The 19,256-nt window shown below is 35.6% G+C and overlaps 1 protein-coding gene across 2 annotated transcripts in view; it reads right to left on the bottom strand.

Annotated features, from left to right (window-relative positions):
• The window catches only part of SLC44A1 (solute carrier family 44 member 1), a 99,177-nt gene that overhangs the window by 13,731 nt on the left and 66,190 nt on the right, over positions 1-19,256 (bottom strand). For both annotated transcript variants that reach the window (XM_060762567.2, XM_060762568.2), the window contains exons 6-12: positions 18,133-18,302; positions 15,064-15,153; positions 10,481-10,617; positions 8,791-8,977; positions 6,594-6,759; positions 3,378-3,534; positions 1,724-1,807 (exon numbers count right to left, since the gene is read on the bottom strand). In XM_060762567.2, coding sequence (XP_060618550.2) covers positions 1,724-1,807; positions 3,378-3,534; positions 6,594-6,759; positions 8,791-8,977; positions 10,481-10,617; positions 15,064-15,153; positions 18,133-18,302 — 991 coding nt within the window. The remainder of the gene's footprint in view (positions 1-1,723; positions 1,808-3,377; positions 3,535-6,593; positions 6,760-8,790; positions 8,978-10,480; positions 10,618-15,063; positions 15,154-18,132; positions 18,303-19,256) is intronic.

Here is a 19,256-nt window from a genome sequence, read left to right as displayed (position 1 = left end):
GAAATCACATGGCCCTCCCAATGTTTTTGGACTGCAATTTGCAAGAATAACTAGTGGTGAGGGATAATGGGAATTGCAGTCCAACAGCAGCTGGAGGGCTAGGCAAATCCCAAGTCATTCCCCCCAAATCATTCAACGTAAGCTCTCTAAAATTAGAAGTGACACACTGTAAAATGATTACTATTCAGAATGAATTCAAGCTGCTTATGCAAAACAGTGAACACATATTCACATCTTGCTAAACCATAGTGTAATATGACATCTGAATACAGCTCTTGGATATTAACTGGGAACTGACCCATGAGGTCAAGTGTAACAAGACTCCTCTTGTTAACAGAATTGCAATACATGACAGTGAATTACTCAGAGAAATAATAAGAGAAACAGGACAGGAAAAAATAAAGTGGAGGAGGGAAGAGCATATTGCCATTACGTTTGAAGATTTAAGCTTTCAAATGCATGGAGGGTGTAGGATAACTTCCATGTATTCATTTTTCAGGAATTTTACCTACTTAAAACTGATCGGAGAGATGGATGTATAAAGATGTATATCCTCACATCTGGTATGCAGATGTGAAAAACAGTACATTAAGCAAAACTACTCATATATACTCAAGTATAAGCCAACCCGGATATAAGCCGAGGCACCTCATTTTATCAAAAAAACAACTGGGAAAAAATATTGACTCAAGTTAAGCCGAGGGTGGGAAATGCAGAAGCTACTGGTAAATTTCAAAATAAAAATAGATACCAATAAAATTACATTAATTGAGGCAACCGTAGGTTAAATTTTTTGAATATTTACATAAACTGTAATTTAAGATAAGACTGCCCAACTCTGATTAAACCATTATTCTAATTGTCTTCAATATAAATGTGCTTATGTATCCTTCCAATAATAATAGAGTAAAATAATAAAAATAATAATAGAATAAAATAATGGAAATGTAATCATAACAGTCATAATAGAGTAAAATAATAAATGTAATAATAATAGATTAAAATAATGGAAATGTAATAAAACAATAGATTAAAATAATGTAAATATAATAGTAATTATAATATTAAATAGAGTAAAATAATAGATGTAATAAAATAATAAGAATAGAGTAAAATAATGAATAACTTTGACTCGAATATAAGCTGAGGGGGCCTTTTTCAGCCTAAAAAAAGGACTGAAAAACTCAGTTTATACTCTAGTATATACGGTATTCACACAATAGTGACAGAATGTTGTTGGAGCAAAAGAGGAAAAATGGTAAAACTGCAAAGGAAATCCTAACCAAACAGTTGTGTATGGAATTATTATTAGTCTATTGCAATTCACTGTATTTTTCCTTCAAGGAAAAATGCAGGATAGGTATACTGTATAGGGGAGGAAAATGTTAAGACTGCAATAAACTGCAATAAACACATACTACGATTTCTCCTGTCAATCACTGCACAGATTTGTTTCAGTATTGAACCTGATTGCATCACTGTGGCTTCTCATCTAAACTATTAGATTTTCTCTTATATACAGTCAAGGACCTTTGAGAGATCACAATGTACCTTAATATAAGCAAAGACTCTACATATACTGTACGTAAGTGCATTTAAATAGTAGCACACCAATTGGTTATCCCAGGGGAAATATTTCATCCTCCGTTTTAAATTTGATTGGAAGCAAGGCTAAGGTTCCATTTCCCAGCCTTTTCTTTTTTAAAATGACAAGAGATCTTACCTGATTTAAGTAAGTCAGGCACTTTTCTAGACACCAAAGGCAGCAAATGCAGGCTTTCAGAATACATCGAGCACAGGCATTTTCCTAGGAGAAGGGGAGCAGAAAGGAAAACAGAAAGGAAATTTTAATGGAAGAAAGGAAGTGTTACATGCTCAGTTATATTACGATGTGGGATACTTTTCAAATAGCAACATACTTCAAATACAAATTTTATTTTATCCTGGTATTTTTTTTTGTACTAATAGAACCAAGTTTTAATTTGCTGCTTCTTGTAGCTAGATGCTAGACACACATCTGAATCATCCACTTTTTCTCTCAGTGCAACCTCCCTCCAGTTTACATGTCCATTCAGAGAAACCTCAATGTGAACCAGGTGGTAGAAGGAACAAGAGGCAACTACTTGTTCCTTAACCATAGCAAGAGTTACTGCAGTGATTTCCAAATCAGATTTCTCTATATACATTCTGGACCACACCAGGCACTTTGGACAAGGTCTTGGGGCCCACACAATTCATTATCCCAACTCTACAGTGACCAAAAATTCATCTTTTTCTGCACTGCAACCTAAAAAACTACAAAGGAATCCTGCTAAACCCCACCGTGCCTGGAATTATTTCCTGGACCACTTCCTAAAAATCGTGTAGTACTGTCAAGAACATTGGAATCCTCTCTCTGTATTCATTTCTGAAGTACACCAAAGTACTGTGGCTGCAAAGGGTGTACCATGATAGCAATAATTTATCTTTTTGACACAGACTACATTTTAAATCATGAGAGATCGAATAATGTCACATACAACTCATACTACGTATGGACACATAAATAGTCCAAAGACAATATGCAATTGAACAGTGTGCGCTCAACAACAACAAAAATTATTCCTTCCTCGCCACTGTTTTCTACACTTGACGACTCCATGGAAATGGTTCTTTCTTGAACTCGAGAAGCTAAATAATGGAATTCTTTTATTTACTAGAGAGAAAATGTCATTTTTCTTCTAAGTTTTCCTTTACAACTTTGTTTTCTGGGGTGCTGATTCTACAACAAAATTTGCTGTCTTATAGACTGAAGCAGAATAAGACGTTATTGGCCACAATTTCAGCGTGACTAGTTTTTGGAATGATCAGGTTTGTCACTGAGAAACCTAATACTGAACTACTCAGCTTACAGGTGGACAACAACCAGTGGCATATGGCTATGTCTAACCTGGTGAGACCTTGGTGGCGTCCCTACATTCAGTCTGTTCAATTCTTCCCAGACCCTCCCCCCAATGTCTAATATAGTTCCCAGAGGCATCTGGGAGGGAGTCACAAGTAGCTACTTTCTCCTTCTTTTGTCTTTCCTTATCTGATTTAGTACTGTATGGGCTTTTTTGAAAAACATAAAAACCTACAAAGAAAACTAAAGCATGCTAGGGGGGGTAATGACAGGCACAAGATAGCTTCATGGTTTCAGGGGGTAAAATGACTCACTTTTTCTAAAGAAAACTGGGGGAATCACAGGGACTTTGGGGCATAAAAATGACCCTAGAGGGGCTGTGTGGAGCTAAAATAGACCTTTGCTTTGACCCACAAAGAAACCTACATTATACTGAATTTTTTCTTCACTCAATTTCACCAAACAATCCCAATATATGCAACAAACCCCTCCTTACTTTTCCTTTGACTTGTGTATGAATATACATTAGTATCATCCGTGGAATCTTCACTAAGGTAATAATGAAAGACCCTTTTGCCACAGTTCCTAGGTGGTAACAGATCAAGCGATTGACAGATGCCAAAATAGGCGTGAATGGCAAATTTCTTTTTTCCCTGTGTGGAGGAAAAAGAAAAAAAACTCACAATGATAATAGATACCAGGAGGAGCCAAAATGACTATGGCTCAGGGAGCCCAATGAACTATGAAGGACCTTAAAGGTTATACATTTGATAGTTGTGAATCCTGCAACCATATAAATTACAGTGATAGCTCTGTACATCAGTCTCAAGGTTGACTGAGACTTCAATCTGTAAAGGCTTTGCAGAAATTTAAAGACAATACGCACATTAAGGAGGCAAAAACAATGTGGCAATATGTCTTGTTTATTATTGTGGTAACTAGTCTCATACATTTCTTTGCTCCGTCTGAGTCTTCATGTATCTCATCATGTTGGTCCCACTTGGTTTTTCAATCACTCCAAGGACACGCTTCATTAGCAAAGTAAGTCTTTCACTACACACAGAATCCAAATTTTGTGTGCATTTTGGCAAACAAAATGAAAACACCAATTTACATATATGTAAATAACTTTAAAATTATTAAATTTCCCATGAAAATTTAAATAGATGCAGGCTCCAAAGATTTTTGAATCCAGCTTTAAGCCCTGTGTGCTGATTCAGACATTAATCTTCACTGTGCATAAGGACCAAGCACTCATTACTTATTCATCATTGCTGTAGCTTGTATACTCTCAACCTTGGGAATAGTTCAAATCGGTTTCTCGTTGCATCTGAATTTGGACATTGTTTTAATAACTGTTTAAACATTTAACATTTTGAACAACACCTCTCCGAATTCTCAATTTTGTGAGTTATAGCTCGTAAGAATAATTTTCCAACTTCTGGTTTTAACTGATGTTAGTAAGTGAAATTCTAAAATACAGATGCTCACCTCTTACAGCAATAAGAAACTGTGCTTACATGAAGGGATGGGGGATTTTTGGAGGTCCCTTCAATCACAAAAAACAAAAATGACAAGAAAATACTCATTCAATACAACCTAAAGGATTGGGAGGGGTTTTTTTTTTTTCATATTTTGGCAGGCCTCTGGTCATTTTAAGCTCCTTTACTGCAGATAATGACAGGAAGGCATGTCACTTTCTGTTAAAAACAGTGCCTTTCTTAGGTTGAAAATTACCAGGATGATGGGGAAATCATGGTGAAATTGTTCCCATTGCCAAGAGAGCATTAGGGGACAGTATTTTGGGATAAAATATAAATATATTTTTTAAAAATGTTGTGGGTGGAGGATGCTGGAAGTACTAGCCAACAAAAAGCCCATGCACCACATTGTCCCTAATTCTTGTTTAAATAACCCCAAAGACCCCCACACATACAAACATACACAAAGGGATGATCATGTGCACATGTATCTCTCTAGTGACCTCTGAAGATTCAATTTAAGGAGGAACTAGAATGAGAGCAAAAATCCCTCTGGGGGGGGGGGGGGCTTTAATCTACAAAAGGCACTATGTATTGCTAATTTAAATTGGCCTATTCAGATAGTCTCTGAGGTACAAACATCCAACTTACATATGACTCAGGAAAAGAGAGGAAATCTACCCCTAGGAAGAGAAATTTACTCCTGTAAATGTTATCATGGGAAAAAGGTGTCTACATTGAAGTTTCATCACCCATCCTTGTTTCCATGGCAACCCAAAATTGTCAAAATCCAATTGTGATAGGGACAGAAAGTAAGGTGAAATCTTCTGAATAAGGGCACAGACAGCAAAACATATATTACCCTTCCCTATGCTATCCCAAACTTAAAAATATTTTTGGCTGGAGTTACACTTGAACAATGTATGTGTTCCGATTTACATACAAATTCAACTTAAGCAGAAATCTATCGAATCCATCTTGTTTGTAAACCGGGGACTGCCTGTACTCAGAAGAGGTATTTACTTATCTGCTTTGTTTTTTCCCCCACCCTTAGATTATTTGTTAAATTCACTGCATAATGAAGAATTCCTTGCCCATCGTCCAACTATTGTCTTACTTCCTCTCAAGTATCTGCCTGTTTTCATTATATAAAATGAGTACAAGGCTCTCAAAGGCAGTCCCCATTAAAGTAGAAATATGAAATCAACAGAAAGTTCTATTGAGTGAATAGGTTTACTTATACTACAGGACTAGAAAAATCTTTTGTGTGGACTAGAATTAAAAATATTTATTTATTTATTATTTATTTATTTAAAACATCTATATTCCGCCTTCTCGCCCCAAAGGGGAATCAGGGCGGAACACAGAATATACACGGCAAACATTCAATGCCGGGACACAAATTCACATGCAATACATAAACATTAAAAAACATTTATCAAAATATTAAAATACATCATTTGAAGCCATCCTAGTCATCCGCATCAAATCTAATTGGCCTAATAGTTATCCGCATCAAATCTAATAGAGAGCAACTACCATGGGATTATACAATGAATACAAAATAATAATACATTTTGCACACCAGGTCAATGCTTGGCTCTCCCTAATACATGTAATACACCAGAGTATGGGTTATTGGGGCAATGCTATTTCCAGTCAGTAAGATTTATTTATTTATTTACAGTATTTCTATCCTGCCTTTCTCAACCCAAAGGCGACTCAAGGCGGCTTACTATATATATGGCAGCTGCTATAACTTGGAATGCAATGTTGGATCATGAACATAACATGAACCTAATAATTTAGAGAGGCATCGGCAGTAGCCACGGGTTAGGAAGTGATTAGCCTCCTATAGATCAGTGGAAAAGTGCATCCCTGCATTTTTTAAAGCAACTCTGCCATTATTGGGAACCTTCCTGACCTATTTTAGAACTAGAGGGGATGAGAACATATGATTTTTTTAACATGCTCCCAAGAAATATGACAAATGATTTTACAAAAAAATTGCAATAAGAAGTGTTTTTGCAATAAATAAACAAACAAACAAATAAAAATCAGAGAGACCTCAAAATAGCTGATCCTCCCTCACGCCCTTACCCAAAGGACTGTATCTCAGTGAATCCCATAGGACTTATTTGTGAGAATGCATTGGGTTTATATTATCTGCCCAGTCCCAGATACTTTAAAGACCAAGTCTCTAATGATTGAATTGTCTCAGAATCTCTCACCTTGTAAAATAATATGTCACAACAGCTCCTGCTACAGTCATCTGCTGACAGGCAAGGATAAATTCACTAATCCAGACTAAACCCACAACATGATACCACCACATGTACCTCAGTGGGCCTGCAACTCGGAATTCCACAAAGCCCTGTTCATTTTTGACTGGGCTACCTAGAAGATGAAAGAAGGGAAAGGGAAGAAGGAAAATTCATTCTACAAGAACACATCATTTTCTATATTCAAATAAAGATGTTAAATATACACTGCACTGCATCACTTTATGTGATAATCATGAATTCTTATTTTAAAAATCCCACTTGTGTCCTTATCTTTAAAAAATCACCTTAACCTTGTTAACAGATATCAGTGAAAATATTACAATAAATCAAAACATACTTGGTGTTGTCAAACAGATAAAAGTAGTCAGGATATAAACATCCAATCATCACAATTTTCTGGCCTGCAAGCTCTGTAGAAAATGTCTTTAGTAAAAAGTAGAAGTCACACGTATGGGATCAAATGCACTTTCTTCAGGAAGATATACCTTAGTTGTAGTCTCAAAACCAGAGATCCCCCTCATGGATAAGCTCCCACAGTGTCAAAAATGGTAGGAATACAAAGAGGGCTTCTGAAACTGACTGAAGGGGTTAGACAAGAACATCAGGATGGAGATGGTTTTTCAGGTATCCTGGTGCCTGACTAATCCTAGGGTGCATCTACACTGTAAAACTGATGCAGTTTGACATCCCCAGGAATTGCAGTTTTACAACGTCTTCAGCCTCTTTGCCAAATTGTTCCGGTGCCTCACTAAACTACAACTCCCATGATTCCATAGCATTAAGCCAAGGCAGTTAAAGTGGTCTCAAATTGTGTTGATTGTGTAGTATAAATGCATTCCTAGTCTTAAAAGCTACAACAAGCACTTTAAACCAAGTTTAGAAACCAAACTATGATTAGTGAAGATCTTTAAATGCTGTAATATTTATGCCCATGACAGATCTGGTAATCAGTGATTAAGAGGGGACTAAGCTGGGACAAATAGTGTCATGTTTTATTGCAGAATCCACACAGATATAGACTAAGGCATTCTACAACATTGTAGACTTGCAAACCATGTCCCCAAACCTCAATCGTTGCCAACACACGTTTGTTTCCTAAAATCGAAATTATTGTCCCAGATTTGGGACAATAATAAATCTAATGATCTTTGCTACTGAGGTTCTTCTTAGTTCAGTTAACATGTGTATTGAGGATAAAAAATATCCAAAGAAGATTTCAGCAAACTATGATGTAGTAAAGTAGAAATGACAACCCAGTTGTCACTAGGTTATCTTCATTTACGGAAAATTGATTTTTTTGAAATAAAACAACTGAATTCATGGGAAGTGGAAAATATACTACAGGAAATGGCATTGATTTTTAAATTTTTACTTTAAGTCCACTTTGTGTTTTCCACCACTGAGTCAAACACGTTTAATTCTGCACACACAACCCCTCATTTGGATATAGGACAATTTCATACACTAGAATTTTCACTGGCATGACAACCCCACAATACATAGAAATTTTTTTTTTCTTGAAATTAAAATTGTAATGCGATTGTGAACAAATGTGTGGTCCAGGATCCAATTTCATAACCCTATGAAAGTACGAGAGCACAATGATGCCCTCCTACTGAAAAAAATCTAAACTGGCAATGCTCAGTAGTCTGTTTCTGGTATAAGTTTTATTCTAAAACAACTGATTTAAAAGAACTGCCACCCTGGTAGGGTTCCAGTAGCAATCACAACAATTCTCTATTTTTGATACACACACAAAATTTTGGCAGATGGCACAAGAAAATGTCTTGCTGCGGCAAAAATGGCCTTGGATGCATGAGTCCCAGCTCTGTACGTAAGAGTTAATGTGACTATTATATTCTGCATTGACTGATGTTTTTAAGCACTATTCCTACAAAAGCTAAAGAGAATGGAGCAATTCTTGTTCATCTACATTTATGTGAAACCACATCTCAGGAAATCCATAAAAATATTACAGATGATGTGCTTACACATACATACAAAAAACACAAACCATGCCTTGTTTCGTTTTCTTGTCAGTTACTTTAAAGTATGTGTGCTCAATCCCCTAAATTTCATTTACTTGCATAAGCATAATACAATCAAATTACAGAAAATAGCTTCTAAAATATATAGAACATACCTGTGGTACCTAGGAAGAGCAAGACTGTGATCCAATATACCCAGAAAAGCATGAGGGCAAAAAAGGTCCAAAATGGCTGGAAGACGAGCAGTGGCAGGTGAATGAAGACCTTTCCAGCCACGTGGAACAAGGCAATTGTGAGAGCTACTCGTTTACGCATAACTAACATTATCAGCAGTAAAATAACCTGGAGAAGAAAGGAAATTCTACATCATATTTTATACTAATTTTATGTACTGAAGTCAAATAGCCTTCCTATGCATAACTCTGCATCCAAACTTCACATATAGTAGACTTAGTCCCTGACAAAATGGAGGACATTATCCTTATTTTAACAAACACCAATTAAAACAATGGATATTTAGGGAACTGCATATAACAATTGATTTTCAATAGAGTATATCTCTCAAGGAAACTTGGATTTACAACAGAATATATATCTCAAGGAAACTTGCAGCCATTCTTTTCTAATCTTATCTGAACAATAAACATTTTATCATATTTATTTAGACATCCTGAGGAAATCATGCTGGAAGCAATTAACTAAAATAAATGAGTCTCAAGTTTGCCATGTGTCTGTCTACTACACTATGTAACATGACTTTTGTTCCAGGATTATACATGTCATTTCCTAATTGGTTCTATCATAAAAACATGGGAAATGTCGATTAAACTGCTAAAACGTTGTTTTTGCGGGACATCGTGCAGCACATTTTTCTATAGTTTTTCAATTACTATCTCATCGAGTCTCTGTCAATTCAACATAGTTTGTGGCAGCTACAAAAACAAAGTTTCTAGAATATAACAACTACTTTCAAAGTAAGTACCATACAATTAAACAGGAAATAACACTTTCAAACCAGGAACAGGTTTTTTTTAAAATTTTGTTACACAGTGCTACTGATATAATTAATTGTGTAAATACATCTTCAGACTGATTACAACTTCAACCAAATACGATTTTAACTTTAAAAAAAAACAACCTTTCTCTGAAAGTCTAAAAGGCAAACAGTATATATGACATTAAGTCCTTGTGATTGAATGAAATATTTCTGAAGCAGAGGTCAATTTGTCAGTTAATATTCCTAACAGGCAAACCTTTTCCAAGAAGCACAGTTATTTTACTTGATGGCTGTGACAGGGTTACCCTAAGAGAAATTATTAAATTATTAACTAGTTTTCATATTAGTGAAATGATCAAAGAATTATGTATGACTAACTACCCATGATAGGACACTTCAAGACAGAAATATACCAGAAAAAGAAAAAAAATGGGGAAAAGTAAATCAAGTAAAAGATGCTTTTTATGAAGACCAATTACAAAATAACCTTCTAAAGAATAAGTGTTCAAAAGAGCTAAATCTAATTTTTATTACCTAACTGAAAAGAATGGGAGTTATTCATCACACCTAATAATCCCATTGATTGGTTAGACTAATGTTTAGTTCAAAAGCATAAAATATAAATTATGAATTGATAAGAAAAACTGCTTATACTATCATTTGAGATCCAATTTTGGTCTTCATTGTGTCCAATATTGTGTATGACCATGTGCAAGAAAGTCACAATTTGGAGAAGCGGCATAATGCAAGATAAGATAACAACAATTGTTTTCTATTCTCCCCTTTGCAGTAAAAGATGCTTCTTCACATAAGAAGCATTCTTAACTGCACACCTATTAAATACTTACTGTAAAGACTGTAGCTGCAATGGCATAGATCAAGAGGGCCTGGCGATTGTCTTTGGCTATTTGAAGTTGATCAACAGTAAGAGTGTCACTGGGAGACTTCTGCTTAGCATATAGCCACCACAATACTCCTGTGCCACCTGTGTCCATGGAAAAGAAGAAAAAGAAAAGGCACAGTTGCAATGGCAACAGATATGCATGGGGCATTCAAGAAACACAATGGCTTTGGCCAATTTCATTTTTTACTATGATGGTTGTACCTGTCATACTACAACATAAAATGTGAAGATAAAATTGTACTTGTCAACAGGGACTGCCTCTTCAAGACATCTTGAAAATAAAGATGGGAGGGAAAGAATTTGAGGCAAACCAGTTGATGGAACGAGATATAGTAAATAGCAGCATTAGCAGAATCTGAACTAGTACATCACACTGCTACAGCTATGCTATTCTTACATTCTCATAGCTTGAGATCAGCAAATGCCTCTTTCCATTGTATTTCCCTTTTTTAATTCAACATTGGGAACTAGGGTGATCATTGATTGCTGCTCTGATGACTGCCGAAACAATAGTTTGTTCTCAATCTCAGACTCTTTTTTGCCATCAGGTGAACATTTTCAATATATTCAATAAATATTGGTTTTCTGGTCTTTTTGTTGATCCTTTCAAGCAGGGTTATCCATTTTAACATTCTCAAAAGCAAACTTTAACCTTGCCATTTTATTTAAGAGACAGCATTTCAGTTAAGAAAATCAAACCCCAGTGAATACCAAGGATTCACTGTACCATCTTCTTTGGTGAGGTCAACCTGCCCACGCATCTTGATGTGGGAAGATTTCTTTTTATCTGCATTGTCACAGGCTAGAGGAAAAGGTCTGTTCAGAGGTGGGAATCCCTGCTCCTCATATTCACCACTGTCAGGTATCTGCCTTTCCTCCATCACATTTAACAAAGGCCTCATACAAAAATCATTATGCAAGGGAGGCTTTGCTACAATAGCTTCCTACGGTGTATCAGATGAATTAAGAGTAAGTTCAATCAATACCCCTTTCAAAATGTCATAGCTTTGAATCTTGTTTCTCTAATATTTCCTTCCCCACAACTTTTTTTACTCGATAAAGTGTTATTCCCTGACTTCATTCATGAGAAGCCATTCTGTAGCATAAGCAACGCCACTGCTTTGATCCTTTATTAGTTTTATCCTTATTGAGCCTAATGAAACCCTAAACCCTGATAACGACCAGACAGATACTCTTTGTAAGGGCATAACTTTTAATTATTCTCAATATTACAGAGGTTGCAAATCAATTATTCCTCACATAGAAGGTGAATGTTTCAGAGGCAAGAATAATCAAGAGAAGCACCACAGCCTCTTTTAACTGGCACAAAACATAATTTCACACTTCTAGCATTAAAGAGCTATTTTCAACAATGAATCAGTGGGGCAAGTTTTGGCAAAAATGGGTCCTCCTTTATTTTTAATTCCTAAATTAAAATACAGGGTTACCTAGTATAGACTATTTCTTGAACTCAACTGAGACAGATGATCCAGGCCTACCCAGTTAATGCTGACCTGCATTTAATGAATAAAATTTAAGCTGAATTTTACCTGTGCGTAATTGTTGTGTGTGAGAGAACTTTGTTTTGCACCACTGTTTTAACTATTTTGTACCCCGCATCACGTCACAAGGAGATGCAGGTAATAGATAAACAAATTATTGTTATTGTTACATACACAAAGAATGGAAAATGTTGTTTTAGCATAAAGAAGACAACACTAACAAACTGTGATCAAACTACCAGGGGCAGGCTGCACAATTACATTATTCTGCTCCCAATATGCCCTTTCTGGGCCATTTCTTTGATTCTTCTGCCATAATTGTGGTTAATCATCACATTGTCATCAATATTAACAGTGATCAGGACCAACCCAGAATCTTCCTTAATGTGAATTTGAGACTTTTTTCATATCTTCATATACTTTTGCACTAAATTTACTGGTGATAATTTAATGTTTGCCTGTGATAAATGCAGTTGGGGTGTAAATCATCATACAGGCCACTCGCTTCTAATTTATTTAAATAATCTGGAGCACTCTGAAAACAAGGAATGAGAATCAAGTCCTTTGTTACTCAATTTAATATTCTTACCCAAAACCGTAAAACTGACAATGAATTTGGCTCTTCTCTTGATGTTTGTTCTTCCCTTTCTTTGGCTATCCATATTTCCTGCTTGAGTTCATTCACCAAGGGAGCTTCTAGGTTTACAACTGACCAACTGTACTGGGCTTTTGAAAGCACTACAGCAAACATAATATCTTATTCAGGAAGCCATGTTACATCTGTGAGCTCTCTGGTGCTCCCCAGGTCATTCATGGCAATAGATAAGGCTTGCTCAAGAGTTATATTGCTTCCTTAATACATGGAAACAAAATCCTAATTATAAAACAAGAATTAGAGAAGAGGATTTTAAAGAGAGTTTTACTTTCTCTGTCCAAATGTTTTCAGATGTCTAGAAGTCCTGTAAACATCACTCACACAAATATCCTATCCAGATAATGGAAGGAGAATAGTCTTGTTATACCCAAATAACCTGTTTACCAGATTCTCACCTTACCCTTCCTCAGCTTAAATTTAAAAACAAAATAGGCACTTCAGCACCTGAGAAATGAAGCCCAACACCTAAAAATAAACAGTACAAAGGGAAAGAGAGCAATGTTTCCAAAATAAAGAGATTTGCCAAATTTGAAAAATTACATAGAACAGAAGGCCAGTATTGGTCATGAACCATGTAGTTAACCTCTGGAATTTAAAATACAACATGTTTACACAATCAACAGCTTCAAAGGCTTTCAAAAGTTACTACACAAATGGCTAGAGAGCAGGTATATACTAGTTATTAGCAATAAAAACGAAATACCTCTGCATATCAACTGGAAAGGAGTGGTTTTCTATCCTGTTTGTATGTATATTGACTACATCTGGCTGAGTGCTGCTGGAAACCGGATAATGGACTGCTTGGCCTGATCCTGCAGAGCTATTCTTAGTTTCTCAACAGATATGCTACCTGAGGGAAAAGTGCATTGTTTCTCCTCTTTTTAAAAACTTTACTACCAGCTGTCAACGTGAGATATCTGTTCTGTAACATTCAGGAAAATGGGGAAAAAATCAGATCAAAGAGATCAGTAAATTATCTCCTTATTAACCTTTAAAATGTAATAACTGAAAACTCCTACAGAAATATTTTTAAGGTTGTATTATTTAATACTACCTACTCTACATACAAATAGGGATATGTTGGAAATTTCTATATGTCCTGCAAAAATATAAGAAAACAAAACAGTGACCATCATCTTAGCTGAGATGAAGACAAAATGGTACTGTGGTTTGTAAATAGAAAACTAACCACAGGGAAGAACAATTCATTTCTACCTCAAGTGTCCAATAGCAAATTATTCCTGAAATGGATAGACCACCTATTGATTACTGGACAATGTGAATGTGAACAATGTGAATTTTATCATGATAAACTCTGACACTGTAGAGTAGGGAGAAATTTACTTTGAAGAAAAGAGGAATATCCTAGAAATTAGCTACCAATTTAAGAACCATAGTTTTCTAAGTCAGCATTGCATCTGCATTAAATAAGGTTTTTTCAGTAGTGATAAGGTTTTCTTAGGAGCCCCAGGTGGTGCAGTGGGTTAAACTGCTGAGCTGCTGAACTTGTTGACCAAAAGGTCACAGGTTCAAATCCGGGGAGCGGCGTGAGCTGCTGCTGTCAGCCCCAGCTTATGCCAACATAGCAGTTCAAAAACATGCAAATGTGAGTAGATTAATAGGTACCGCTCCAGTGGGAAGGTAACGGTGCTCCATGAAGTCATGGCGGCTACATGACCTTGGAGGTGTCTATGGAAAATGCTGCCTCTTCAGCTTAGAAATGGAGATGACCACCAACCCCCAGAGTTGGACACGACTGGACAATGTCAAGGGAAAACCTTTACCTTTACTTTAGGAGTGTTATAGCCTTTCCCCTGGCAAAGTGGGTTATGAAATTTTGGCAAATAATCATCACTGCTAGAGAGTGTGGTAAAAGGCAAAATGTGATGACCTTAATTCATACAGCAGGTATTTCCAAAGGTACTGATCTCCATGGTAGGTGTAACATCTAGAATGGCTTAGTACCATAGGGAGACAACACAGAAAGACTCCCTTGTTCATATAAATAGTGCTATCCTTAAATAACATGCATTTAAAAACTCTCCTTACATTGGCTTCTAAAGGCAAGCCTATAAACAAGGAAGAAGGATTCTGGTCCTTTCCTTGCCTACATTTTCAGAATTAGGAAAGGATCACATTTTAAAATTCTCAAGCAGAATGTTTTTTCTAACAAATTTCAGCTTTCATAAAGTAAGAAAGCAGCTACCATGCAAGGTCCTGAGGAAACAGACAAAACAAGAGCAACATTTCTACAAGAAAAAAATGGTCAATGGCTTTCAAGGAATGAGGGAAAGAAAGGAAAATGAAGTATTAATCTTACATAAATGCAGACATGCCATCTTAAATGGCAGATTAGTTTCTGCAACTTACCTAGTGATCCTAGTACAACAAGTATTGTTAAGATCCAGACAAGTACTCTTGAGATATATCTGATTATCACCATCATAATCATGGAAAGCACTGCAGGGCAATAAAAGAGAATAAGCACGGGGATTATTATTTCTATCTTAGTCAAGAAATATGACTGCCCGAATATATCTGCACATTACTGATATGTTTGTAAACCCCATAGATTTTTGAACAAAACTGTTCAATTTCTGATTTTCCAATTGAACAAAACAACCCTGTATGAACATTTACATACCATGTTTATTTATATATCTATTTAACACAGAGATGTAGACATATACAATGAGAGAATAAATATGGCATGACAGAACTGCAAGTTTACTATCATGAGTTGCAAAAATACTGTACAACTCATGGTGAGCACAATCCAAAATGGTGCATGCAGACAGGCAGGTTCAACAAGCACTATTATTATGTCAAGTGTGAAATAAGATGATAAGATTGTGATTTTAAAAACCCTATTTTCTATATGTTATTCTTCAGTTGCGTTTTTTAAAAAATAGAGGTAATTTAAGAAGTTCTTTTTACTACAATATTCTACTTATTGAGTTTTTCATTTTTTTAGAGCCAGAAGCTTCCATTTGTTTAGACTCAGTAGGCGCCATCGTGGCATTATAGACAAGATGCTTGAAAGACAAGCTACAATTGTTTTTTTTAAAAAAAGCATGGAAACTCCCATTGCTTCCAAATTGTAGGCATCAGCTAGGAGACCATTGTTCTCAGAAAGAGCTTGCTAGTTATGCACACTAAAGGGAAGCAACTGAGCCAGGAAATGTAGAATAATTCCAAACTATCATATTTAAAGTAGTCTCACTGAAATCAATGGGTGAATCCATCTCTGTATGCAAGTGTATACATACACATATGGAAATATACAACATGTTGAATGTCGAAAGTATCATGAAACAGAGATCCACCAATAATATTGACAAGTCGTTGAAATGCGATTTGAAAACACACAAGTGAATATTGATAAGTGAGGGGGCTAAGGAGATTTTCTCATTTTAACTGGAATTGTCAACATTAACTGTTTTTGGCAAGATACTTTCCATTCGCCATGACATATATAAAGTACAGAAGTTGGGAACGAAAGGCTTGTAAGTAAAAGGGAATGCAGCCTGAAGTGACTGAACCTACGTAATGTTGAAAAGCATTACGAGATTATGCAATGTTAATTAAACTTAATGGCTAAGTTGATTATATAGGTTGATTATATAGGTATTAAAAGTTTTCCATTTGTATAGCTACTCCAAAATGAATGGCATTGAAGTGTTTCTTCAAAATTTAATTGCCTGTAAAATCTACTGTCCTGGTATTAGAGATAGCTGTAACAACAATTTTAGCAATATATACAACACAAATTCCAGTGTTCAAATAGTTTGATTTTTCACTGTTAAATAATGGGGCCATTAGCATGTTCTCGGTGTTAGGATCTGTTTAGTACTCATTTTAATTGAACATTTAAGTCAGGATTGGAAGTTAGAAATGTATATACATTTATAGAATATATTGATACAAGAACAAAACAAGGATTAATGCTATTAAAATTTTAATACTATTTTCAAGTTTTCCCCATGAAATTATATTTAAAGCAATGTGCCTTAGCTTCCTTGTAAAATATATAGCAATCCAAGCTAGACAAGTTAGTTCTTATTTATGCTCTTGTCCTCTATGCTTACTTTGATAACCATGCACACAAAGTCGAGAAATCTTAAATTCACCTGCAATAATCTATGTAATTGATAAACTACTAATTAATCAATTATTAAAGGGCAATTTTATGTGACATCGAGAATAATTAGAACCCTTCCTCTCCTCTTTTTCATGTTTGCTATTATTGTTCCCCATTCTATTGCAATGTTGGCACTTTTTTTTTTTTTAAAAAAGAACATGTTCACTTTTTTCTCCTTCTAATTTAAACCACTCAAGGAACATGATGTTAGTAAACACAAAGATGTACTGCCTCATCATGAAACTGCCAGAACATTTATTCTGGTGTGCATTCAAGTATACACCTCAAGAACAATATGGAATAGAGGGTCAGCGTTCACTGTTGGATGAATTTTGATATGCATCTGTGTCAACCTTCCCTGTTCACTAGAATAACTTTCTTTGGATTCTTCCATTGAAACAACTGAAAAGGTGGTAACTCAATAAGAGTAGGACCAGGTAAAAAACCCACCAATAAATCATGGTGTTAAAAACAGAGATGCCGATTTATTTATTTATTAACAAAACTATTTGGGATTTGTTTCTATAACATGAAACATGAGAAAATAATAAAGACAACCGTCTCCTGCTAAAAATGAGTGGTAGCTTTTCTTTATTAAAATTTAGAATTCTATATATTTCATGTAATAGAGTTAACAGAGCATCTTATTATATATTATATATGTGATAGTATATAGGTTTATTACAATATACCAGATAAATCTATTTATTTGTTTTATGTACAATAGTCCTCTATTGCTCCAAAGAGAGCTCAGTGCGGCTTATGATGAAGGTATCCTATTCACAAAGCATTAAAAGGAAAAGCCTGTTTTAGCTCCAGAGATGGAACTGCATAATGTTCTGTTATAAGCAGATGATTTGTCTACCAAAAACCCCCCCTCAAAATTGGTTTACCAGTCTTACTTTAAATTCAAGTCCCTAACTATATTATGGTTTAGATGTCTCTGTTCACTTAGCAGCTTAAATCCAGATTAATTATGAAAGCGCATTCAAGAGCCCAACTGCAAGCCTTCTGAACTGCGTATATTGGGGAATGGGCAGGGAGAGTTGAAGGTGGCAGAGGATTTAGTGTAAGCAAAAATCCCCACATCAGTTATATATAACTGATATAGAACATAAAACATATATTCACCTTGAAAGAAAATCTAATTCAGCTGCTAGGTAGAAATGTAATTTAAAATAGTCTCCTCTAATATTTAATACTGAACATGCTTGCTTTTCAATATTGTAGGAACAGAGGATGTTCACATTCTCCTGCTGCATACTATAGAAATGGCTAAGAAGGAGAAAAACAATTACCTAGTGATAACAAGCAAAGTCCCAATATAATCTCTCTGCAGGTCATTACTCCACTAATCAGCCTGTGCAAGACACTACTGTCACTGACAAAGGTGATCAGGGCCTCTGCAAACTTGGCATAGCAGGAAATGTTCACAGGAGCACAGCGATGGAAGAATGGAATAGGTGCACTGGTGATACAAGAAAAAAAATCAGAAAAAAAATTACTCCTATGTAATATAAATGCCACATCAACACACAAATGGAAGGTGAATTGATGCAATACACTCCACCCTCATCAACACGCTTAACAAGGAGCAGTGAGATTAATGTAAAGGTGCTGCTATAAATGAGGATGGCTGTAATGGTTCGTGATGCACTTCTTAAGAACGAAGATACCCTGAGGGTGGAGTGTACATTCAGATGTTTCTCAACCTGTCATCTTCAAAGGCAAAACAAAACCCATCTCACCCAAATTAAACTTGTTTTCAGCTGCACTTTTCAAATAGAATTGCCTATTTAATTGTATTTTAAAAACCTTTGTACATTAATGTTTGTTTCTTTTTTAAAAAAAAAATCTTATCTAATTCCATCTGTTATGACTGCACATAATATGGAGGTCCTGAGCTAGTTCCTGAAAGAACTCAGACTACAGTAGGCTTGCAGGTAACAGATTTGTGTAACTCAAAGATGTAATACTCAAGAGGCTGCCTTAGAGGAAGCATGGGCATAAAAGCGTAGGGTCTACTTTACATGTACAAACCAGAATCCAAACAGGCACAATGAGGTGCGGAAAGAATATCTTTTCGTCACAACCAATGTATTATATTGAATGCTTTTCTGTTGTGTCTCATAATATTCATAAGAACAGTGGGTAGAAAATAGAGATAAGGTGGGAATGGAACTAGAATAGGTCTTGGTGTATGTGCACAACACATTAGGTGGCTATACCATTCAAGCTTATATGCCCACATAATTTCAGTAGTAAAATACTAAGATACCACTGTGTTAAGATGCAAAAAAATGTGGACACCTTTACACAGAAATAATGACATATGTTGAATTTTACTGGCTTTCATCCTCACATGGTATAGCTAGAAACAAAATCTGGTACCTGATTAAAACATGATTTTGTCTATTTCACA

This window comes from Anolis sagrei, chromosome 2 (assembly GCF_037176765.1).
Source record: "Anolis sagrei isolate rAnoSag1 chromosome 2, rAnoSag1.mat, whole genome shotgun sequence".
In the NCBI taxonomy this organism is placed as follows: Eukaryota; Metazoa; Chordata; class Lepidosauria; order Squamata; family Dactyloidae; genus Anolis; species Anolis sagrei.
Note: the sequence above shows the minus strand (reverse complement) of the source record. Positions and strands in the feature narration are given on the sequence as shown.